Source organism: Aotus nancymaae, unplaced genomic scaffold (genome assembly GCF_030222135.1).
Source record: "Aotus nancymaae isolate 86718 unplaced genomic scaffold, 86718_ANA_hifiasm-v0.15.2.pri h1tg000008l, whole genome shotgun sequence".
NCBI classification, from domain to species: Eukaryota; Metazoa; Chordata; class Mammalia; order Primates; family Aotidae; genus Aotus; species Aotus nancymaae.
In genome coordinates, this window is record NW_026988419.1 from 63912661 (window position 1) to 63938018 (window position 25358).

Sequence of the window (25358 nt, forward strand, 5' to 3'; positions counted from 1 at the left end):
ATGATGCAAATCCCTCTTCTTTGGAAATGGGAGGAAAAATCCTTCTTAACACCCACATGAGTAACCAGAGACACCTACAGACTAGGATCCACCCAGTACAGAAGGTCCTCCTCATAGTCCAGAGTCAGCCCACTGGGCATGACCAGGCTGCTGTTCACAATGGGTACCCGGAAGTTTCCTCCCAATGTGGCTCTCTCGATTTTGGCGTGCATATCCCAGTCAGCCCAGTACAGGTACCTAGTCATACAAAAGGAGTCAACAATTAATTCACAGGAAACCTCAGAGTCCTTTAAAAAACAAAGAAAATGGACAACATTCTTTAATTGCAAATTTCCAGTAACATGGCCAAAGAAACCCCATTCCTACTTACACAACTCATCCAAAAGGGATCTGCTGAGTCAGAGTGTTGACTCACTAGTATGTTGCCAACCTTTCTGCCATCAAAGGGAGCTACATGCTGCACTTTCCTTCCCAGGTAAAACCACTCAATGTGCTTTCACCTTTGAATCTGTAGCCATCGTGTTATTATAAGCTCATAACACACTGGCTGTCTATGAACATCATTTCAGGCCCCACTCTTTTGAGAAATAAGCAGATAGAAATATAACAAAGAAGATGATGGCATACCCTTGGCAGGGATCTAATACAATTGCTCTTGGTTTTGAAACACGGGCTATCACAGTGCGGTTAGACCCATCTTCAGCCATGGAATTAATCGTCTGGTTGAGGTAGTCACTGTAATAAATTCTTCTAGTAATCCAGTCAAAGGCAATGCCATCAGCAGTCCCTATACCTGGACACATACCGGCAGACACACACACAAGCACACACAAAGGCATTAGAGTCTCAATATGCATTAGAAACACTCAGTCATCCATGTGTGTTGACCCCATTGTGTCTACTTCCGGGACAAGCAGCGCCTGGAGTGCACTTACCTGAAGCAATGACAGTTGGAGCATGGATTCCTGAAGACAGGCTGACATAGGAAATCTGACCACGTCCGGAGACTAAGTTTTGTGTGAAGTAGATTCTATCACTTACACTGTCATAGTCAAGAGACATGACAGTTCTTCCCACATTTATTGTTTGGAAAGGTGGGCTATGGTTTTCAGGGTCCAAATGTAAGCTTCTCAAGGAATCAGACAAGGCAAAGATGAGAAAATTTTCTGTTGAAATGGCACAACTCTTGCCATCACTTTGCAGGGTCCCGAAGGCACAGTCACATTTTGGGGTGTTCAATCCAGGTAGAGCAAAGCAGAGGTGAGAGCACCCACCATTATTTTCCAAGCAAGGGTTGTTGTTGACCTCTGCTGGTGACCAGGGCTGGACTTCCTTGTCAAAGATGGTCACATCTCTTAGCCAGTTGATATTGTCCCTTATCACTGTGGGTGGGTCTGTGTTCTCCGGTTCCTTGCTAGCTTGGAAGACTTTTTTCAAATTCCTATCTTCCCATATGATAGAATTTCTAAAAACAGTGATGCCATAAGGAGTTGGGTAACGACTGCCATAACGAATCACTTCAGAGTTCTCTCCACTGATATGAATCCTTGCAATTATATCTAAAGAATCATCAACCCAATAAACGTAGTCATCGCTGCGGTCCACTGCTAAGCCCCGTGGTGTGACAATGCCCTCTGACACAAGCACAGTTCGATTGGTACAGTCAAGGGAAGAACGCTCAATCTTTGGTCTCTGCCCATAGTCAGCCCAGAAAAGGTATCTGTTCTTGGGATCTACAACGATATGCCTAGGCATGTCCACTGTGGCTTTAAGAAGAACACGGCGGTAAGTAGTACTGATCCGCAGAACTTCTATCAGGGTTTCAGACACAAAGGCATTGGTGAAATAAATATTTCCTACAGGAAAATGAAAGTGCATGCTGACCAATAGAGAAGCAAAAAGAAAAAAGGGGAGAACTTTAGAAATTCAGAACAAAATATATAAGGTTAAGGTTTGCGTCACTACATGTTGTCTTTTCCAAGATGATAAATAAATGTCTCAGTCTAGGCTTAGAAAAATTAATACTTACTCCTAGGAATTATAGAGATTGAGTCTGCAGATTTAGAGAGAATGTACCTACCTTCAGCTCCTAAAGTAGATTAGAATTCATAGCAACATCATAACCTACTTTCTACTGAAAGGTATATTTTCCAGAATGTCCTTCCTTTTCTACCTGAAGCACTAAATGCTTAATACCTACCTGAAAGACTCTAAGTATACATTGTCATAGCATAACTTCTACCCCAATGTGATAAAAGTAGCAAAGAGGGAGCACCAGCAGCATCTCAGGTTGTTACTGATGTTATCAAATGTTCTTTGTGCTTAAGGTTAACATGAAGTTTTTCCTTAGTCCTTCTAACTAATGTTGGCGTTTTCATCCATGGACCTTCTAAAAGCTACCAAAACAAAAGTCCATTTCGCTTTGGGCCTTATAGCACAATGTAATGCTAGAATAAAAAGATAACTTTGTGAAGATAGTATTTAGAGAATGATCCCAAATTACTGATTCCATGTAGTTGAAAGCCTGTTGCTCAACTATCAATACTACTACCAAGACACACAAATTTGTTCCTGTATCTGATTCAAACCACCTCTAGAGAAATCAGGCCAATGCAAAATATGTTACTGACAGATTTTTCATTACCTAACTCTACTTGCTATTTATGTATTTGCTCACTTCCAATCCTTTAATCCAGGATTGGCAAACTTTTTCTGAAAAAGGACCACATAATAAATACTTTAGGCTTTGTGGAGCATATGGTTTCTTTTACAAGCACTCAACGCTGCCACTGTAACATGAAAGCAGCCATAGACAATACATAAATAAATGGGCATAGCTATGTTCCAGTACAATTTTATTTACAAAAACAGGCAACACGCTGCATTTTTTGCAGCCTGTTGCAAACTCGCAAGGCATAGTTTGCTGACTACTGCTTTATCTACACCCTCAGAAACAGTAATTTGTAATCAGGAATGAGAGTTAGGAACCCAATTAAAGCTTTATTTAACCATATTACCATATTTACTTTTTGCAATTAACTCTTATTATAGTACTTAGATTTTCATAACACATGCTAGTATTTCTAAGTGACACTTACCAAGCTTGATCCAATGTTACTGATTTTATGTAGAATTGGATTGTATTCCAAAATATATAATAGCACTAATTATCAGTTGTATTTTTACTCAAATGAGTGATAAAAATGATTGGTAATTCAAGCTTACGTGCATGAATCAATACAACTAAGTTAGTGTAATACTGGAACAGGCAGTTAAATAAAATTACTAATAAAATATCTCATAATCGAAATAATTTTTATATATGAACAAAAGGAAGCAATTAAGAATTTGGTAACTAAAATTCTCAACTTTAAAGTAAATGAATGCTGTTCCATAGTTTATATTTTTTATCCCTTTGTCTTGAAAATTTAGAAAATTTCTAATGCAGAAACTGGGTATAAATCAAAGTGAAAAAAAATTCACATAATTTAATATTTTAGACATTTTTTGTCTTCAGATTATGTTAATAGAAGAAAATGATAAGGATTAATTTGTCATGAATCTGTAAACTGAAACACCATTTCATTTATCAAATAGATATATAGCTTAATCTAGATTCAACGTATCTTAAATTATCTTAATACTTGTCTAGAAAACCAAATCTGTAGCACATGCAGTTAGGCTAAACTTTTTCTAGCATAAAATAAGACAACAGAGATGCAAACACATTAAAATCACCATACAGCTTACATACCTGCTACCCAATCCACTGCAATACCCCGGACTCCATTTTCCCCTATTCCCTGTGTGACAATGTTCATCAGAGAAGATCCATCTGATTTAATTCTACGGATTGCATTATCAGATGTCACTGAGCTACTAAAATCACACCAATAAATAAAGCCAGAGGACATATCAACATCCACATGCAGGGCATTTCGTCCTGGAACAGTTGAGAAAAGATCATTAAACAATGCTGCCACTGAAACTAGAACTTTTAAATGCCTGCCCTTCTTCTCAAACCCTCATTCCCACCCCACTGCTCTGAGCATCTCCCCATTACAAAATGAAACCCTTTTTTCCCAGTTACAGTGAGCAGACCTACAACCCACATCTTGATTTCTAAATACTCTTTCCCACAATATGGAGCTGTGTATCCCAGGAGAAATACTGATTATAGGGTTAGCCAGGAAAGGTATGAGGTGAGCATGAAACATCTCATTGTACCAAGATACAAGGCGTACACAGAAGTATACCGGTGGCCACTTGAAGGGGCTCTGCCTGGCCAAAGTGGATCAACTAGGACATCAAAAGAAGGATTACAGTAATTGATTATAACATACTGAATTTAAAAAGATAAAAATTTGACCCCAAAATGATAATAAATTTTTAAAAGATAAACCGGGGAGAAACAAAGAGCTTTCGTTTATAGAAGAATATTACCTAACAAATGTAACGGGAATGCTACAATAAGAAAATCACCATTTTGCAATCCTCAATTAAATAATTATTTCAGACAAGGATCATCAATGGCTGCGAAACCAATGGGTAAAAGGTGCTTGCGAGGCAAGATGTTCACAGGGCCTAAGAGTGACTGCATAGATTTCACACAAATTAAGAAGGAAAAAGATACACTTCTGAAAAGCAGTGATATAGCAGGGACCACCTTAACCAAGTGATCAAACTCAAGCATCACTAAGAACAGGACAAGCTGACATTATGTTCTTCCTAATAAGATTCTGTATCAAGTACACAGCATAACCTATATTCTTGCTAAATGTATTTAACCTTGATCTAATCAAGCAATGAGACCTAACTTCCATTTCATGAGAATTGCAGTATGAAAATGAAAGACAAGCTAAATATTTAGACAAATCCTCAGCATGGGATTCTCGAAGACAACAGGTCTGCCTCTTTAAAACATCAATGTTATAGCAAAAAGCTAGAGGCAAGTACTCCAAATTAGAAGAAACTAATGAGATATTCCTAGTGCAATGCATGAATCTTGATTAGATCTCGGATGGAACAAAACAGCTATATGTAAAATGTTGTGAGGCCAGCTGGAGAAATATGATTATGAATATTAAATAATGCCCTTTGAAACTGTGTGCTAGCATATGTAGGGGTAAAGTGGCATGGTATTAAAATTTATTTTCAAAAGGTTCATAAAAAATGAATGTGAATATTTTTGCATGTACACACACACACACAGATTGAGAACTCCAATGTGATGAAATGTTAACAACTGTTATATCTTAGTAAGGAGTCTGAGGATATTTGCTATATCTTTCAACATTTCTGTGTTTGAAATTTTTTTAATGAAAAGCTGGGGGGAAAAACTATTGAATTTGTAATATTTTTACAAGATGATAACTTAGATCCATAACTTTTTAGATATGGGAAAACAAAGATGAGTCATAAGTCCATGTGAACATGACCATCAAGCAGGAGGACGTGTGGGCCTGGAAGCTCTGACTCCTTCCACTAGGTGCATTTCTGTCTTTTCTGACCATCTCTTCCATCCGTTCATTCACTTCATCCTTTTCTCCTTCCTTTCTGCTCTCTGTATCTATCTTTAGCCTGTGACATTCTCCTACCGATGCTAGGAAACTCTTAGTTCCTCTTGTGCTAAGGTACACCTAAAAACCTTGGTTCATCTAGGAAGCAAGTGATCATTTTATACATTCACAGTATGTAAGCACAAAGTGCTGCAAAATATGATTACTAAGGAGAGACTAATACTGTGAACTCTTTTGCTTCAATTCACCAAATATATATTAATAAATCTTATTTGTGGACTATTTCATTACCATATTAAATAGTAGTATACTTTCTACCCCGAATCTCCATTAATAGTCAGAAACAGGGCACAGTTCAGTACTTCTTGCAAACCCATGCCACGTTGTATATTGCTCTAGGCCTGGGGTTCTCAGCGTGATCCATGGGCCAGCACCAACAGCATGCCCTGGGAGCCTATTAGAAGTGCAGATGCTCTGGACCTACCCCAGACTACAAAATTGGAAAAATCTGGGGATGGGGCCTGGCGTTGTGTGGTCATGAGCCCTCCAGGTGATTCTGATACACCCTGAAGTTTGAAAAACACTTTAGGCTGTGCCATTTGATTTAAAGAGAAAAGCAAGCTTCATTATGCACTGAATCCAAACATGAAGAAATGCTTTCACGGCACCAGGGATTTCAACCTAGTCCCAGAGGAAGTCAAATCTGACTTATATTGGAATTGGCATACCTTGGCCTGCCACTGGCACCATGGTTTCTGAATGATCTGACAATTCCAAGCTGAAACCTCTGATTGCAGACAGCATTGAAACAACAATGAAAGAGTTAAATGGAGAGCAGGACCGATTGTCAGGATTGAGTTTAAACCCAGTGGCACAGGCGCAGGAAAACAGTCCTCCTCGTATAGGCAGGCAAATCTGCTGACAGGCATTCATGTTGTTGCTACAGCCATTTGAGAATTCAGCGGCATCTAAATGAAAACAAAATCCATTTGTAACTTTTGATCCTAGCTACTTGCCAGCCCATCTCAAATTTCTTTGAGTCACCAACTAATTTATTCTAAAAATTGATAACCAACCTATAGTAGCTGAGTTAACAAATGAAAAACAATATTGGAGAGACTAGAGGTTATACAACCTAAAGGTATGAAAGCAGTATCCCAACCATTGTATAATAGTTACAGAATGGGGCTTCAATTATATTCTTGTATAAATCATGTGAGGATTAAGGAGGTCAGTATATAAATCTGTTCATAATTTTCCTATGAACTGGCACTTAATATGTTCCATTACATGATCAATAATGTGATTTTTTTTTTTAATATATGAAATAAGAAGATTTAAAGACTATTCCTTGAATTAATGGCATTTGCAGTGACCTGGATGAGATTGGAGGCTACTGTTCAAAGTGAAGTAATGCAGGAATGGAAAACCAAACATTGTATGTTCTCACTGATATGTGGGAGCTAGTCTATGAGGACACAAAGGCCTAAGAATTATACAATGGACTTTGGGGACTTGTGGGAAGGGTGGAGGGGACACAGGATAAAAGACTACAAATAGGGTGCGGTGTACACTGCTCGGGTGATAGGTGCACCAAAATCTCACAAATCACCACTGAAGAACTTACTCGTAACGAAACACCACCTGTACCCCAACAATCTATGGAAAAATAAAACTTTCTAAAAAGAATATTCTTCATAGGAATAAAAAATTAATTTCTATTGCATGTGTTTCTTTCACTTGCAGTAAAAAAAAAAAAAATACCTACTGACAAACTTAGGTTATAGGACAGGAAACAAATTGTTTGATCATCTTTGGTTGGAGACTAAAGCTATAAAATACACCAAAAAATAATACCTGTATCATAATGCTGATTTAAAGGGGTATATCAGAAGTTAGATTATCTTTGAAAAAAAATGTTGAAATAGGAAATATCCAGAAGTATTCCTTTTAGATTAAAATTCCATCCCATTAACACTTTCCCAGCAGGCATCCAACTAATATTTCCTGAGCACCTTCTATGAGCCAGGCACTATTCTACTCACTGAATGTTGAGCAGTAAACAAGATAGACAAAATGCCTGCCCATACAGAGGTTATATTTTAATGAGTAACACAAAGAATAGACAAACAGATAATATGTCAGGGAGTGCTATGAAGCAAAAGCAAAGTAAGGAACTGAAAGTAACGGGAAGAGAAAGGAAATAAACTTACTCTGGAGTCAATCTGGCCTTTCAGATGCCAAATTAGCCCTTGGCACTTAACCATGCTTAAGACTTCATTATCACTTTTTAAATATTTTTGGTAATTTCAATTTGTATGCATGTGTATGTACGTGGAACTATGTGTGGGTGTGTGTTTACAGATGTAAGTTATGTGTGAATATGCATTACACGTCCATGAATGTATTTCAGTGACAAATACTTACTGCGTCTGTGATAAACTCGAAGACCCCTCAGATTTGGAACATTATTTCTCAAGACTATTTTGTTGGCCCCAGTGGCCTTGTCAACTCTTTCAATGGCCTCGTACTGTTCATCAGAATAATAAAGGAAAGAACCGTAGACTGCAATTCCCCAGGGGTGGGAAAGCTCATGTATTAGGATCATTCGATCTGTTCCATCCACGTTTCCTCTTTCAATCTAAAGAATTGGAATTTTCATCAGTTTCATGGATTCATAGTGAAAATTTTGAACACTTAAACACTAATATTCTCCTAATTTTAATGTCTCATGTTTATACAGCCTTCGATCCCTTACAGAGATTTTCACATCTATTCTCTGATTTGATAAGCACAACTATACCAAGCAGCAAGTCAGGAAAATGTCATTGTGCCCATTTCACTGATAATGAAGACAGAGCTCACATGAGTCAGTCAGCCTTTTCAGATGGCACAGTGAAGAAAAGGTAGCTAAACCGCTAGTCCCTGCATGTGGTATTCTGGTCAAGGATGTACTCAAACATCTAAGTGCAGGCCACTGCACAGGAGCTGACTGACCCTGGGTTTAACACCTTCACTGACAATTTCTGTAATAGACATTGGAAACATGCCCCCAAACAACCACAGAGGACAGTAAGACAGGACGGGGCCAAAGATGGTGCCATTATATTGGAACAGATAACAAGCTTTAATCAAAATGGCTTTGATAAACTGGAAAAGAACCACAAGAATAAAGTCCCTAAGGGGAAATGACAAGTAGTCTGCTTCTGGAAGAAAAATGAAATGCAGTTGTAGCTGGTTTAATTTCACTCCAAACACCTGCCTCAAGTGCCAATTCTGTGCCGAAATATGGGCTAGGTATTGGTGAGAGACACAAAGTGTGGTTTTATTGCCACACCTGACAAGGGAGCCCAGCAGTCACAAGACTGGTTATGCCCTAGAAACTGACAGAAGTTCTAGAACTTAGAACATAAGGAAGATGAGCTTGGAAAAGAGCTGCAGAATCAGTGGAGACCAGGACCAGATTAGCTGAGCAAGCTTACAGAAGTGTTGGGAGCTACTCCTCGGGGCGAGGCTCCAAGCTGAGCCATGATTCAACTTGCTGATTGTGACTTTATGAAGAAAACATGTCTCCAACATGAAAACAGGCTTCACCACTCAAGGCCATGCCTAGTCCAGGCTGGAGAGAGAGGTTGCTCAGAATGGTGGAGGTGGCAGAAAAGATCTGGGCATGAGTGAAAGGCTAAGGATGGATTGCAGGATTTGGTGATAATTAAACCAGGAGAGCAAAGAAGAAATAAGGGAACTAGACTAGGAGAAAGGTTGGAGAGTCACACCACTGACAAGCTCACAGATTTTGAAGCCGTGTCCTGTCAGATTTGTTTAGCAAAACCATACCATGTAACAAGAGCTCCCTCATCATTGCACACAGGCACCAACTCTGCAAAGTGTTTTCACACACATCACCACTTCTTTTTAATCTCCAAAGCTTAACACCATTATAGGTCCATATTAGGAGTCAAGTTAATATTTGTTGAACAAATAATGAACTAAAAGCCAAACCTATTGCACAATATTATCAAAAGCATCAATGTCAAGGATCTGAAATAACTGCTATTAAAAAGCAAGAAAGAGACTAGCATATATTCAATTCAATACCCAAAGCAATGCTTAATTACTCAATAATTATCATTGAGCACCGTCTATGTGCCTAGCCCCAGCTCAGCTGCATAAGCACAGCAGTGAATAGTATTACAATGAGTGAATGAGACTTTATAGTGTCTGCTTCTTATTGTAGAATGTAATGAACCCAATCTTGGAGCTTAAAATTACCAGTAAATAAAGTTTCACATGTGCATTAATCATGTTAGAATATTAGAGAATAATGTGTAGCTATGAGGGGATGGTGAGCTCAGAAGCTTGCTAGATAGATAAATAGATATATACATACATACACACAAAGGTAGATACATAGAATATACCTATATCCTATACAGAAATATAAATTGTATGTGCTATATATATTATAGATATATAGTCTATATTCTATATTATATTCTATATTCTATAAATATATCTATTCTATATGCCATATATAGAATAGATATGTATAGATATATATTATATACCATTTATATTATAGATATATAGTCTATATTTTATATATATGTGTGTGTATATATATTCTTTTAGTCTCTATAATTGGATAACCCAGAGTACTTTCAAAGGAAAACACTGAAATCACTAAAACATGAAAGAAATGGCTCTGAAAGGACAAGTAAGAAATGACAAATGGAATTAACTTATCCTGAAGAAAAACGAAGGTTGGTGGAAAAATTAATAAACATTTTCCTATAGGGAACTATGCACATACTATGAAGAACTGGACTTCAGCTAGGGTGAGGTATGTGCAAGGGAAAGAAGTTATTGGGAGAAAGGTCAATGAAACACTGGTGCAAGTTACCAAGTAAGACTCTTCAACAACCACTGCCCGACAGCTCGCAACACTCAGCATCAGCTACACCAGCTCAGCATAAAGACCAAAAGACTGAAAGGGTGCTCATACCACTCCTCTTCCAGTAACTGCCCAGTAGAGTTTCTGCTCCCCAGTGTCAAGGGTGACACACTCCAGGTGCTCAAGGTTCCCAGTGAAGATCGTTTTTATAGATGTGCCATCCATGTTGGCACTGGCAATTTTGGCAGGAATTCCACTGTCAGTTCCTTGGTCTGACCAGTATAGCTTCCTACAACCATGAAAAACACCAGCATGTAACAAAACAGAAGGTAGATTTGAGTCAGTGACATATATAATTTAAATATTTAAATGACAATGTGTATTTCTTGTTCTCATGATGCTCATAATCCAATGGGCAAAGGCTGAAACATCAGTATCTTGTTGCATACAATGTGGATGGGTACTTAACCAGTGTTCTCACTTATAAGTGGGAACTAAACATTGAGCACACATGGACATAAACATGAGAAGAACAGACACTGTGGACTATTAGAGTAGGGAGGAAGGGAAGAGGGCAGGGGTTGAAAAACTAACTACTGGGTACTATGGTCACTATCTCTGTACAATATACCCATGTAACAAACCTGCACATATACCCCCTATTATCTAAAATAAAAGTCAAAATTAAAAGAAAAAATCCCTGCTTGCTCCTTAGTACTCAAAAGAATCAAGTCCAACTCCTTAGCATGACATTAAAGGCCCTCCACGATTTGTCCCCAGATGACCTTACCTGCTGTATCTCCCATGTGGTCAACACCTCCCTACTCTAAGCCTCTGGTTCCAGCTCTCCCCACAATCATGCTAAGTGTCACCATAGTTCTGTGCCTTCATTGCTCCCTTGGCCTCAAGAACCACTGCCTGGTTGCAACCCATTCTCCACCTACTAGAAGGATTCTCATCCTTCAAGGTCTATTGCAAACGTTACATACCCTCTTAGAGCTTTCTGTGTCCTTTCAAAGTCAGAATATATTGTCAATTCTTATAATGCTATTTTAAAATCCCTAAAATTCTTGTTTTTTGGAATTAATTTTAAATCCAGTGTTGTTCATTCGAACACCATAGAACAAAATACAAACAACATCTTGCACATTAAATATAGTCAGAGCTATTTCTCTTTCTCACTGATACCTGTTATTTTTCAAATATTGACATCTGAAATCAGAAGATGTCCTAAATTTGAAATCTTCCATTTTGTCAGGCCCTGACACTGACAAGAGCAATGCCACAAGGAAGACATGTGCCATTTACAAATACTCACCCATGAACAGGATCAACAGTTATTCCGATTGGAAAGCCAACTCCAAGAGCTGTCCCATCATTGGTAATCAGTGTTTTTCTGTATCTGTTATCTCCATGGAGTGTCAAAACCTATAGTGTAAAATCACTTATTAGAACCAAGTTTCATAAGAGGACCAAAGAAAACTGAGATGAAAGAGAACTTATATACAAAACAAATTCCAAAGCATGACTAGGGATAGATAAGAGAGGGTTTGGATGAGATTCAGATCATCTCTATTGCACTTCAGGGAAATGAGGAAATTAGCTCAATAGAAAATGAGAGTAAGAGAAGGAAGGCCGGGCGAAGGTGGCTCACGCCTGTAATCCTAACACTTTGGGAGGCTGAGGTGGGTGGATCACCTGAGGTCAGGAGTTCAAGACCAGCCTGGCCATCATGCTGAAACCCCATCTTTAAAAAAAAAAAAGAGTAAGAGAAGGAAAACCACCTCCCAAGTTCCTACTTCTAACCCACCTAAAATTTCAGGACAGAACATTTTTATGGATAAAAGGAAGATTCAATTGGGAAAACATCAGAACCACTGCCTGAAGAAACTATGAAAATCCTTCAGAAAAAGCTAAGAGAAATCTCTGGAAGACAAATGAGAACCCCACAGCTTTCCTGCACCACAGTGACCAGGCCATGGCACTCGGTGGCCAGTCACTGCCAACACAGTTGATCAAAACAGTCCAAATTTACTCAGAGGTACAGTGAATTCTGTCCCAGATCAACAGTCTAAGCTGAAACACATGAGCTGAAATCTCTGCCCTGCCAGATCCTGACTGTACAACCTGAGGCAAATAAATTCAACTCTCTGAACTTAGTTTATTAGTCAAATGTGGATGAAAGCATTACCTTCTGCAGAGAGCCCATGGGACTAAGAGATAGTACAGGTAAAACACTTAGCACAGCACCCAGCACAACTGTGTTCAGTAAACTTCTCCTATTGTTAACTGGTCCATCTACTGGTCAGTTACTCCGTATGAGGTATTAGAGCAAGCATTATTGTATTTGATCCTCACAAATAATTCTGTGAGGTAGATCCCATTATTTTTCTCAACACAGATGAAGAAAAAGAAGCCTAGAAAGGTTTAGTGGCTTTCCCAATGCTATCTGTTTGTTATTCTTACTGTTACAATTGCAATTTTTTTGTGTTTTTTACCAGGAACATCAGTAAAGGGGAAATAATCAAATGTTAGCAGGACCCTGATACAGCACATAGAAATATGGTTTATTGGACTAGAAGGAAGTTTCTTATGGCAACGAAGCTATTTTAATAGGTATCTAAGACAGTCTAAGAGACAACTAGTAAGAAATTAGAAAATGCCTGTTGATTTTTGCATTAAGGTTTTTCTATAAAATTGCTTTTCAATACAAATAGATCATTTGCATTTCTCTGTCTCTTAAATATGCATGCACACACACACACATACACAAACATGCACACACACACACACACACACACACACATATTTTTCTCTCCCTCATTCTTTTCTCTACATTTTTCTCTCTTTTGTCTGGTATCTTTCACTCCTGCTTGGACTAAGGTAACTTTTTTTTCTCAGTTGCCTCTTTCTGCTATAATCTCTCTCCTTTTCCTAAGACTAGGGATCTCTTTGATTGAAAGCTCCTTTCCTTGTTTTCTGGAATATATAGAGCTCTCTCTCATACTGCCATTCTGTAGGCTTCACAATTCAGCTATAAAATTTCTTTTAGTGGATGGGCACACAGCTACCCCTAGTGGATAATAATGTCTTCAGTGTTTCTCTTTTATTTTCAAGTTGGAGTTAAACGTGAAAGGAATATTATACAGGTAAACAGCAAGTGAACACGATTCCTATTTTCTTAATTAATCCAACAATCACCTGGAAGAATTATTTATAATATAAATTTACAATTTAAAATAATTCTTGGAAAATGAATTATTTATCATTTAAATTGCAAATAATATAATGGTTTTAGTGGGAAACACCAATAAAACCATTAAAAGGGCAATTTGCCCTTGGATCATTATTTTCATAGGTCTTTTATGGATCTTCTGAAAATATTAATCATGTGAAGGAAACAGTGCTCTGTATTTACAGGATACCTCAGTGTTATGAAGTACTTTTACTTATTCAGTCATGAACTCCATAGTACAGATGAGAAAACAGAGGTTCAGAGAAGTTAAGTAATTTGTCCAAGGTCAAACAGCTCATGAGTGGAGAAAATGCTGTGCTGTCCCCAGGTACAAAATGCATTTCCATGTTTCAGGGTCTTTATTCAACTGTTTTTTCCTGCCTGGGACACTTTTTCCCTACATCTTCATTTGGCAAAAATAAAATCAGTGGTCCCCCTTCATCCATGGGGGACACATTCCAAGATCATCAATGGATGCCCGAAACCTCAGCTAGTACTGAACTCTATGTACACTATGTTTCTTCCTATACATACACACCTATGATAAAGTTTAATTTATAATTTAGACACAGTAAGAGATTACCAATAATCAGAAAATAGAACAATTATAATAATATACTGTAATAAGAGTTATGTGACTGTGGTCTCTCTCTCTCTCTCTCTCTCTCTCCCCCCCCTTTCTTATTGTGCTGTATTCACCTATTCTCAGGCCACTGCAGGTAACTGAAACCTCAGAAGGTGAAAGCCTCGGATAAGGGAGGACATATTAGTCATCTTTCAAGACTCAGCTCACAAGTACCCATGAATGGGAAGTCTGCATGCTCTCTCCCCTCACTTTTACCTCTGCCTCCAATCACTAGCACTTTATATTCACTTGTCTTACCACACACTGGAGCACAGGTGTTTGTTTATGTATCTATCTCACAGATATGTGAGCTACTTAAAGACAGAAAAAAAATGTTGTATTCATCTTTGAATATCCAGGACCAACTGATTCATAGAAAGCATTTACTAGTGCTCGTTAAATGAATGAATAAAATGAGTAAGCAAGCCAGACTCAAAGCCAGGTCTTTGGACTCCAAATCAAAATATCTTTCCTATGTGCCACACTGCATTGGGTCGTAATTACAAAGTTTTGGTTCATGTGGTTAAAGCGGCCTTTCCAATCCATACACACATGCATGCTCAGTTCTTCTCCGACTGGCTGCTATTGCATTGTACCTAACACTAATGGGAAAGACATGTCCCTGCTTTTGGAAAACTATCAGTTTAAAACAGAAGAACCCCATTTACCAAGCAAGATACCAAGAGATAGAATAAGAGCATATTAATTGCCATTTGGAATTAAGACAGCTTTGCACTAGGTTGACTCCAGAGAGATGTGAATTTGGTAGTAAGGGTCTTAGGCAGTAGATGTTGCCTATATTTAATGGGAGGATGATATTTTTAGTTGAAATCATGAAAAAATTTTTCTGCCACTGTCAGAGGGTTAAACCAGTCTAGATTGCTGGAGTTGTAGTTTACAAAAGTGCAAAGAGAGAATAATGCCCCAAATTAGAGCAGCAAAGCTGACCATTTAAGACAATTTCTTAACTTCTGTGGGACTTGGTTTCTTATGTAAAAAAAACAAAGAGCTTGAACCAGAGGAGCCTCCCAAGGGGCCCTTCATGTTAACACCTGATGATTCTACCTGGTTTGAGATATTGGTGCATATTGCAAATATCCATCTCATTGTGAATGGCTACCAGACCTGCCTGCCCTCAGGAATGTTGTGAGGATTAAATCAGATGTTAGTGAAAGACCTTTGTAAACTCAAGCACTGTTCCAGTGAGAGCTCTTTTCTCTGCCTGGGACACCTTTTCCCTACTTCTTCATTTGGCAGAAATGAAAACAGTCATCCCCACTCATCCATGGGGAATACATTCCAAGATCATCAGTGGATGCATGAAACCTCAGATGGTACCGAACTCTACATAGGCTGTGTTTTCAGTCTGCAGAAAGTGTTTTTTAGTATAGACAGATGCTCTAAATTAGCCACCAGGCTGCTGTGTACCTTCCCCAACTTTAGTATTTCTATTTCTGAATGCTCCAAAGAAAAACTGGCTTGCCAGCTGGTGCCCACCTAAAGCAGTGGATTGTCAGTACTAACTATCCCCCTCCAAAACCTTCTTGCTTTGGGAGGTCTCACTTTCAAAATTATTATGAATTAATAATCCCTTCCATGTTTTACCTTTCTCTCACAGTGGGGCAAACCAACACTAGTCAAGTTACCTCCGACTTCCTTCATGTGATTTCATACCTGTGCCTCATCTAGAATTTCTTCTGGGAATGAGAGTAAAAAGAACACTTATCATGAAGAAGAGAGTAGCAAAGGAATTAGAATCAAGGTTCTACTTTATGTTTCACTGTTAGAAAAATTGTACTGGAGCCATAGAAAGATTTCCATCTAAGAACAGAGGCAAACTATAAATTTGGTTGAGAACTGAAATAGCATTGAAGATTAGATGAGGAAAAATAGTAAAATAAATAAATAAATAAAAATCCCTGCTTACCATAATCTTCCCTTTATGCTGAATTCCTTATGTAACTTTTATTTATCTTCTTATATATTATTTTGTAAATTACCTAAAATACTTTTATGGAGACAAGGTGGTATTGATAATTAGGAGGAAATAAAATAGAGCAGTAGAAAGCTCAGATAATTTATTTTTGCCAGGTGGGTGTGGTGGCTCACGCCTATAATCCCAACACTTTGGGAGACCAAAGGAGGTAGATCACTTGAGGTCAGGAGTTCGATACCAGCCTGGCCAACATGGTGAAACCCTGTCTCTACTAAAAACACACAAAAAATTAGCCGGGCATGGTGGTACATGCCTGTGATCCCAGCTACTCAGGTGGCTGAGGCAGGAAAATCACTTAACTCAGGAGCTGGAGGTTGCAGTGAGCCAAGATGATGCCACTGCACTCTAGTTTGGGTGACAAAATAAGACTTTGTCTCAAAAAAAAAAAAAAAAAAGAGAGAATTTTTTAAGGTGGTTTTCCTCCTTCACTTCAGAGACTGATAGTTAACACTAATATTTTTTCCCTTTTTCTTCTTGCTTAAAAATGATTCCAAAATCCATATGAGATCTATTCCTGAGAATAGAGTTTACATGAATCTAAATCCAATGCTTGTGTAAATAGTATTATGGAATCATTACCTCAATTGACTGAGTTCTAGGATTGGTAGAATAAAGGTTTCTTGAAACCCAATCTAAGGCTAGGTTCATAGAAGACCCCACCATAGATAGAGAAGCAAACACTGTCCTGTTGGTGCCATCTGTCTTCACTCTGTGAATTTCACCCTGGAAAGAAAGACAAGGGGAGGTGAGCAGTTTCAAGGCCACAGCTCCTGTGGAAGAACCCTTTCTTCACTGTGGCTACTGCCAGCTGCTGTGTTTCTTGAACACTCCTCATCCTCAGAGGAAAGGCAAGCAAAGGTTCAGCACCATTGGGTAGGCTTCAAATGATTTTTCAGTGTGTCACAGGAATATACAAGGCTTACCATTCAGGCTCTCTCCAGTACTGGCTACAGAGATAGTTCTTAACTACCACAGACATAAGAGTCATAAGAAACACCTAAGTCACAGATGTGGATCAGAAGGCCAGGAGTATATTTTGCATACGGGTGATAAACATGAAACATAAAGATCTTTCTTTTCTTCCCCATTTATATTCTCCTTGCCCTTTTCCCATTCTTATAGGTTTTTTCCCTGAAGGCTGAAGAAAATGTCTCTTGAGGAAAAGAACTGGAGGAGTGTTCACATTTACCCTAGAGGCAAAGATTCTGAAGGAAGGCCCCAGCATCACATCAAATGCTTACACTGAATTCCCTTAGGGAACTACTACTTTTGTCTTGAGTTTTGACCATTTTTATGTTCACCTAATATTTTCTACTAGCTTAAGACTCCTCTAGGGGCAAGTTTTGTGACTGCTGCTTCTTGGCATGTATTCTGTGGTAAGAAGCAGGTAATGCAGTGCAGGGCAAATTGTAGGCACTTCTAGAAAATACTTGCTAAATGAGTAAATAATACACAATAGCTTAAATGTGTTTCTTATTCTAAAGCTAAAGAGTTTTATGATCTTTGCTCCAGGCCAAGCTCACGTTTATACCCCTCATTGAATCAAAAACCTTAGTGATAAATTAATTTCCACATCATTTCCCTTTTATCCACATAACAAAAGTTTGCTTATAAGAAAACATCAGTGCAGGCAGGCCCTTCATGAATAAATTATATACGTTGAATGTTATTCAAAACTTACCGGATTTTCAACCCAATAGATGTATTGCTCAGAGTCATCAAATTCAACATCTAAACCATTCTGTATCCCTGCTATAGGAACCATAGCATCATTGCTCTTCTCTTCAGGATTAAGAGAGATTCCAAAAATTATGTGTTGTCTTACAGTTATTAAGAATGGTTGATCATCTGTGAAAATAAAAGAATATCAGTCAAAACCATATGCCACTATTCCCAGACATTCAGAGTTATGGAAAGCAGTAGCCTATTACAATCATATGGGCTAAAAGGACATTGAGCATTGCAGCAATAAATAGAAGGTACTTTGTCAATCATGGGCCTTTCACAGGGTTTCAGTGGGCTGCTGGGCCACAAGACCTCCAACCCCACATACAACACTGTCTAGACTTTTTCAATGCAGGTTGGTATTTATCTTACTCTTCATTAAGTCCTTACTTAGACTGATAAACCATCCATGTTTGCTAAACCTCACAGACAGGAAGTTCTTTCACTTCCTGTCTGTGACAAATCTCATTAACAACACTACAAAGTGTTGCCTAGTATTTATTGAAACTTTAATAAATAAATCCAATGTAAAATCCCATCAATTGTTATTTGACTAGCGTCTGTCTTCCCTACGAGATTTTAACTCCCAAAGGTCAATGATTGCTCATTATTGTGTCCCAGGTCCTGGCATAAAATAGTTGCCCAATAAATGTTTGCTAACTAAATGGATGACCACATGATTGCATAAATGGATGAATGCCTAGGTGAATATGTAAACAGTATCTTCCAAAGTTAGCAGAACTATCTACGCATTGTAACTTAAACACTCCCATAATATCTTAAACTATCAGTTCACTTAGCCTCCTGAATAATTAATAAAATTTCCTTTTTCAAAAATAATTTAATCTTTATTCTGATCCCCATCAAGATTCGGGTTTTATTTTAAAATTCCTCTCTGAGTAAAGGAAAACTTTTTCAATCTAAGTTTTGTATTAAGATGTGATAAGATATATCACATATTAAGACAAAGTATAAAATGATTAATCATTACATAACTTTCATAAGCTAAAAATGGTGTTTTCATTATTTTTATAACCTGGGAAGCTTTACATCTTCAGCAGGATAACTTGGGCACTTTTTCCTTACACATTTTCACATCTCATTAGCTTTTCATTGTTCCTATCATTTCTATTACTGAGAAGTAAGTCAGTCTCTATTAACCTAGGACAAATTTAAATTTAATCTAATGTAAATTTTGCAACTATTAATGCTTTACATTTTTCTTTTTTCTTCTTCTTTTTTTTTAATAAAGATGGGGTTTCACTATATTGGTCAGGCTGGTCTTGAACTCCCAACCTCAAGTGATCCGCCTGCCTTGGCCTCCAAAGTGTTTGGATCACAGGTGTGAGCCACCACTCCCGGCCAATGCTTTACATTTTTCAAGTACTACAATGTATAGTCTTTCACAACAAGTCTGAAAAGTTGTTTTCAGCTGGAGCAAATGAGACTTGCAGGAGCTCTGTGACTTCTGCAGGAAACAGTAATAGGAGATGGACCCTGGCCCATTCACTTCCAAGCCCTTCCTCTGTCAGCTGCTCCACATTGCGTCTCTTCTGAATAACTGCAATTGCAATAAAAATCACCTCTCATTTATTGAGAATGTGTGCCGCACTGCATATATCAGGTAAATAGTTCCCTTAATTTATCTCCCTCAAGCTTCCTAATCTTGTTGGTTAGATAGGTGTCTCCCCCAGTTTGCAAATAAGACACAAAGAAATCAAATCAAGCAATTAAAACAAGGTCACACAACCAGGCCTCCTGGACTCCAAAATCTATGTTTTTCATCACTACACTGCAAATAGCCAGGTACTACTTATTGAATATCAAATTACCACTCATTTCATTTGGTTTAACTGCAATAATTAAAATGCTAGATTATGAGTTTCAGCTGTACCATGAAATTATATTGAGACATTTAATTGTTTATTGATTATATGTTATTAATGTTCCTTGGCTCAGTAGAAACTGTATCTCTGTCCCAATTTTATAGGGAACTTTAAATTTGTACTCACTCAAAACCTGATGCTACCCTTTTGAATGGGTAATCTCCCTTTGCTTAATTGGAGTAATTCTCAGCCAAAGCACTGTTTAGGGCCTAAAAACTTTGCATATCTCATCCATCATATATGGGCCTTCCTGACTCCTCCATGGTGCTCTTCCCTTAAGCACCACCTGCTTCTACTCCTTCCTGGAAATCATGTCTCAAGCCCTTTATCTGATAAGCGCTGGCATATTGAGAAGATTTACCACCAATGAACATTTGCAGGCAATGGACTAGAAAGCAGGACCTCCTCTAATGCTGCACTGGCTGAAACTGTGATCGTCATGGTGGGGGATGACACCAGGGGAGCAATAGAATGGAAGTGGCCAGTAAGACAACAGGTGGCACAGGGAGGTGCCTGCAAAGTGCTATATGGGAAAGCAAAAAGAAGCGATTTCACAACACTGCACACGTATCTAAGGACCAAATGGGTAAAAACCAGAGAACTGGGGAAAGAGCAAAAATGGATATTGGAGAGCTTGTCTTTCACTCAACATTTACTGAGTGCTGCCATGTACCAAGAAGTGCCACTGGCAATAAGCATACAGCTACAGACCAGGTACAGGCTTTGTCCTCAGGGAACATAGCATCTAGAGGGCAAGACCAAGTATATGAGCCCTTACAATTCATCATGACAACGGCATGAAGGGGTAGGCACAGAAGCATCTAGGGTTGGATGGAAAGGAGTTCGGGAGGTAGTGACAGGTAAGTTGTCCTAGGTCAGTGTATCTCTGTCTTTTGATACTAAAGATTATCTCCCTACTTCTATTTTTTCACGTCATAATCCCATTAATGTTAGTGTCAGCAGAGTCATGAAGACACTATAGTCAGGAATGGGAAATCAATGTTGTAATTGAATGACAATATATATGACCCCCAAACCTAGTTCCTCCTTAAATCATACCCTGCACAAGCTGATCAGCACTGCAGCCTTCCCTGGAGCAAGGGCAAGGAGTGTCCTCTTATCTTGCACAAAATCACTCAAGCAAGTGCCTTGTGCTGCTGAGACTGAGTCAGAAGTCTATTTGTATTTGGAGTAATTTTAGGGTTGCTGAGGTGATGTTTGGCTTGAATTTTGTTTATTTGGTTTTGGCATTACGGGGAATATATATTCTAAAGAATAAAAAATGTCCCATATAGAGAAAACACTCATTATAACATAAAATTGGAAATAAATAGAACCATCTCATAATTCCGCTACCCAACTATAATCACTATTGGCACTCGTGTGTTTTTGCTTCCAGACTTGTTTAATGCATGTTTTTACAAGGCCAATATTGTGCAATATCTGCTTTTATATTTAGCAGTATCACAGAAGCACTTCCACATATATTCCAGCCACTTAGTAAACACTATTTTAAAAGCTATTCAACAGTCAAATCAAGTAAAATGTCTCCACCTACAAATGTTAACAAGTTTTCTAAACTTCTTTTTGGGAAAAAAAAACGTGGAAACCTTTTTTCAGTTAACATATATTGGCAATCATTTACTCAGCTGGTGCTCTGAAACCAACTGGGAAATACCAAAAAAGTTCCACTTCAGTAAAGTCAACCCATGAGAAAACCACTAGTGGAATTATTTGTGAAACAACAAAAGACACTATTTAAAATTAACACTTATCAATCATCATCAGAGAGTAATGTTAATTACACCAACCCCCAATGTGCAATTCAACAATCTTTGTGTGCTGAAAGAATGCTTTGTATCCAAAATGTCTACAGCCCAATTTAATCTTCTCCTGAAAGACTCTGGGGACACACTAAATTAAACAATGTCAACCAGGATTAGGTACATAATAAGTCTCTGAGGAAAAATGGCAAATGCCAGTCCCACTGTGAGAATTACCAATAATTAAAATCTTTCATCATGAGAGTATCATTGCACAATATTACATGCTGATGGAATTTGATTTTCAGAAAGCCTACATCTGCATAATCTCTAAACACTAAAAATTTCCTGAATTCAGTATACACTTTTCATTCCAGATTAGGACTAAATTTCCTTCTAGATTAGGACTCTGTTATCCCTTAATTTAGGAATGTGTGATCATTAAACATTTAAGTTGAAGTCTACAGCAATTTTCATCAGTATCCAAATATATTCATTCACACCTCTTCACTGAGAAATGAAAGAAACTTGGGTTTAGAGTAACTTCTTAGATTTTTAAGCAATCAAGAATTATTTTTTAAGTGTACTATGCACAAATACACACTCCAGAAGAAATCTCTTTTGTGAACTGGCTGCAACTTTTCCTTCTTTTCTTACTCTCTTAAGTACTTAGTATAATTCTCCACACACTCTTCTATCGACCCAGTAAAATATCTCTAGGATGAGAAAAATATTAAATTGCTCAAATAGTCACTTATAATATCTCATGCAGAGACAATTCTCCTTCTTAAAGTATCAGATGGTAACAGTAACAATACTGAAATTGGAGTCAGAAGACCCAGGCTAGAACATGCATTGACTATTGGTTACAAGAATAAAAATGAGACAATGGAGCCAGGAACAGTGTCTCCTAACTGTAATCTCAGCACTTTGGGAGGCTGAGGCAGGTGGATGACCTGAGGCCAGGATTTGGAGAGCAGCCTGGGCAACATGGCAAAACCCTGTCTCTACAAAAAAAATACAAACATTAGCTGGGCGTGGTGGCATGTGCCTGTAGTCTCCTCTACTCAGAAGGCTGAGGTGGGAGAACTGCTTGGGCCTGGAAAGTGGAGGCTACAGTAAGCTGTGATTGCACCACTGCACTACAGCCTGGGCGCCAGAGCAAGACTCTATCTCCACCCACCCCCCGACCCAAAAAAAGAGACAATGGACATGAAAAATTGAACACAAACATTGAGAACCTACTTCTCATGTGCAGAATTTAGAACTTCCCATTATCATGGCTTGTCAGAGAAGTCTAACTGTACCCAGGTGAGAGAAAATATGAGGTTACCGATTGTTCAATCACATGCACAGATAACATGAGCTCCATCTACAGAAACTATATTACAACCAAGGCACTCAGTGACATCACCCCATACAACACACATCATTCTGCAGACACCTAAGGAATCAAAGGACAGCACACATTCAGTCGCAAGTGGGTTTAGTTTCCACTGCTGGGCACAAACTATGACCAGCTCCATCTTCAGAGCACACATAAGGAGCATACTATACCTCTCAAGCAATTCATGAGATCAGAAGACAGACCCCATCCTGAAGGACAAGCACAGGAGTAAAAATAAGGGCCCTGTGAGGAAAGCAGGCACAGATGGCTGCAGCGGGCAAAGGCACACGGATTCATGGCTGTATGAGAAAGAGAAGAAAGCCCTGGTGAGTGGCAAGCCTCCACATTAAAATCAAAACAGAGTACTGGGCGGTGGGGAGGGCTTAAATACGTTGTTACCGCTGCTGTTTTGTTTTCCCTAAACTACTTACGCTTTCAACTTCCCTAGCATTAGGCTTTCAACTTAGAATTCAAAAGAGACACAAGAGAATGACTCAAGGTTACACATCGAGCCACTCTATAACTGGATTATCAACAAACCACCACTGAGTAATCTGGAACTCAGAATAGAAATACGATGCCAAATAATCTGTCTCCTTGTCTGACCTAAAAGAGATCTTTCTGCATTAAACAAAAGTTGTGTGTTTGATGTGTGACCTTGAAGTTTACCTAGAGTCTTCCAGATTTTTGGTTAGATAATCTTTTATTTTTCTACTGATGATATCTCTGTGCATCTCTGCACCTTGAAAATTGGGATCCTGTGTGGCCCCCACACAGGATGTTCCCTAGATTCTATATATTCCTATTACACATACCATGTTATTAATAGATTATTAGTCCATTCATTCACCAGAAAAATGGTAGGTATTCACTGTATATCAAACACCATTCTAAGCACTGGGGATGCTCTAAAAGTGGAGTGTATAGTCTACCAAAAAGAAACAACTAAACTCAGAGAGGGGGTGGGGGAGAGAGAAAGAGTGATATTTCAGAGCATGAGGGTAAAGAGCAAATGAATTATGAGGGGGTGGCTATATTAGGTAGAGTGGTCAATGAGGGCCTCTGAAAAAGTGGCATTTAGGCAGAATCCTAAATGACATGAGGAGCAGCTCATGCAGAGATCTAGACGAGAGAAGTTCCAGGCAGAGGAAAGAGCTGGGGCAGAAGCTGAGAGGCGGGAAGTGTCCTGCTGTGCTTCTGGACCATAATGAAATCCAATGTAGCAACAGCGAGTGGGAGAAGAGAGCCGGGAAGTAGCGGCAGCCACGCTCTGAAGTGTGTGAGAAACAGCTGGAGAGTTTTGAGGAGAGACGATTACATGACAATTACGTGACTTATCTCCCCCTCCCACCAGGAAGAACAGTGCAGAAGCCGAATCTTTCAATCACCTGGCCACCCATACCACGCACTTTAGGACGACTCGTGCTGGCTACAGCAGAGCACCTATAAGGCAGTGGTGCCATAATAAACTAGTCCTAAAAGAAAGCTGCTTTCAATCACAGAGCGGTGGCGGTAAGAGGATCGAAGGTGCTATCTTGTCTGTACTCTATTTGTAAGCTGAGGAAACGGGAGACTCACATGAGGGTCACAGAGGTAGCAGCCAATTGCTGAAATGATACAATTCAGATGTGCTGTTGTTATATCCATGGTTTGAATTTTCCATGGTAAATAAAAGTAACAGCAACATCAGAACTGGGGAAAGCCTGGAGTGGGGTGGTTTGTAAAGAGAAAAGGAAAATGTATTGCCCAAAGAAATGTGTCTGTAACAGTGTGCATTTAGCATTCCCAGGGGCAGTCTTTTCCAAGTTACTTCCAGGCAGGATGTTTCTCTGTACCACTCACAGTTTGGTTGTTTCAAAGGATGAACCGCAACAATCCCAAGGGGCCATTGAATATTGTACATTACAACTGACTGGTTCCCCCCATGCCACTTGTTGGCTTGCATAACCCGACGAGTAGCCCGGTCAGTCCAGTACACGGAGTCTTCAAAGAGAGTCAGGGCATAGGGATGCCGTATGACCTGTGAGGCAGAAGAGAAGAGAGAGACCTCACCCAAAAGTCACAGCCAAGGTGCACTGCATCAGAGGATATCTGCTCAAGACGACGGTTTCCTTTAGCATGTCATTATTTACTAAAAACAGAAGGAAGTCATTGTGCCAAAGAATGGCAACAAATACACAACTTCTCCTATACCCCACTAAACTATTCAAGATCCTTTCACATTCACGTGTCATTTACTCTTTATGTTTGTCTTGATAATTACACTGGGCATCTATTTTACAAATGAAGACAAAACTGAAGCACAGAAAGCAAAGGTGGTATATCAGG

At 38.8% G+C, this 25358-nt stretch overlaps 1 protein-coding gene across 1 annotated transcript in view; it reads right to left on the reverse strand.

Annotated features, from left to right (window-relative positions):
- LOC135273585 (low-density lipoprotein receptor-related protein 2-like) overlaps window positions 1-25358 on the reverse strand; it is an 84144-nt gene that overhangs the window by 22723 nt on the left and 36063 nt on the right. Inside the window, exons 21-32 of the mRNA XM_064372774.1 lie at window positions 24873-25050; window positions 23201-23329; window positions 17951-18117; window positions 16849-16992; window positions 11732-11841; window positions 10525-10702; window positions 7947-8160; window positions 6248-6487; window positions 3755-3943; window positions 936-1856; window positions 628-793; window positions 79-237 (exon numbers count right to left, since the gene is read on the reverse strand). Coding sequence (XP_064228844.1) covers window positions 79-237; window positions 628-793; window positions 936-1856; window positions 3755-3943; window positions 6248-6487; window positions 7947-8160; window positions 10525-10702; window positions 11732-11841; window positions 16849-16992; window positions 17951-18117; window positions 23201-23329; window positions 24873-25050 — 2795 coding nt within the window. The remainder of the gene's footprint in view (window positions 1-78; window positions 238-627; window positions 794-935; window positions 1857-3754; window positions 3944-6247; window positions 6488-7946; window positions 8161-10524; window positions 10703-11731; window positions 11842-16848; window positions 16993-17950; window positions 18118-23200; window positions 23330-24872; window positions 25051-25358) is intronic.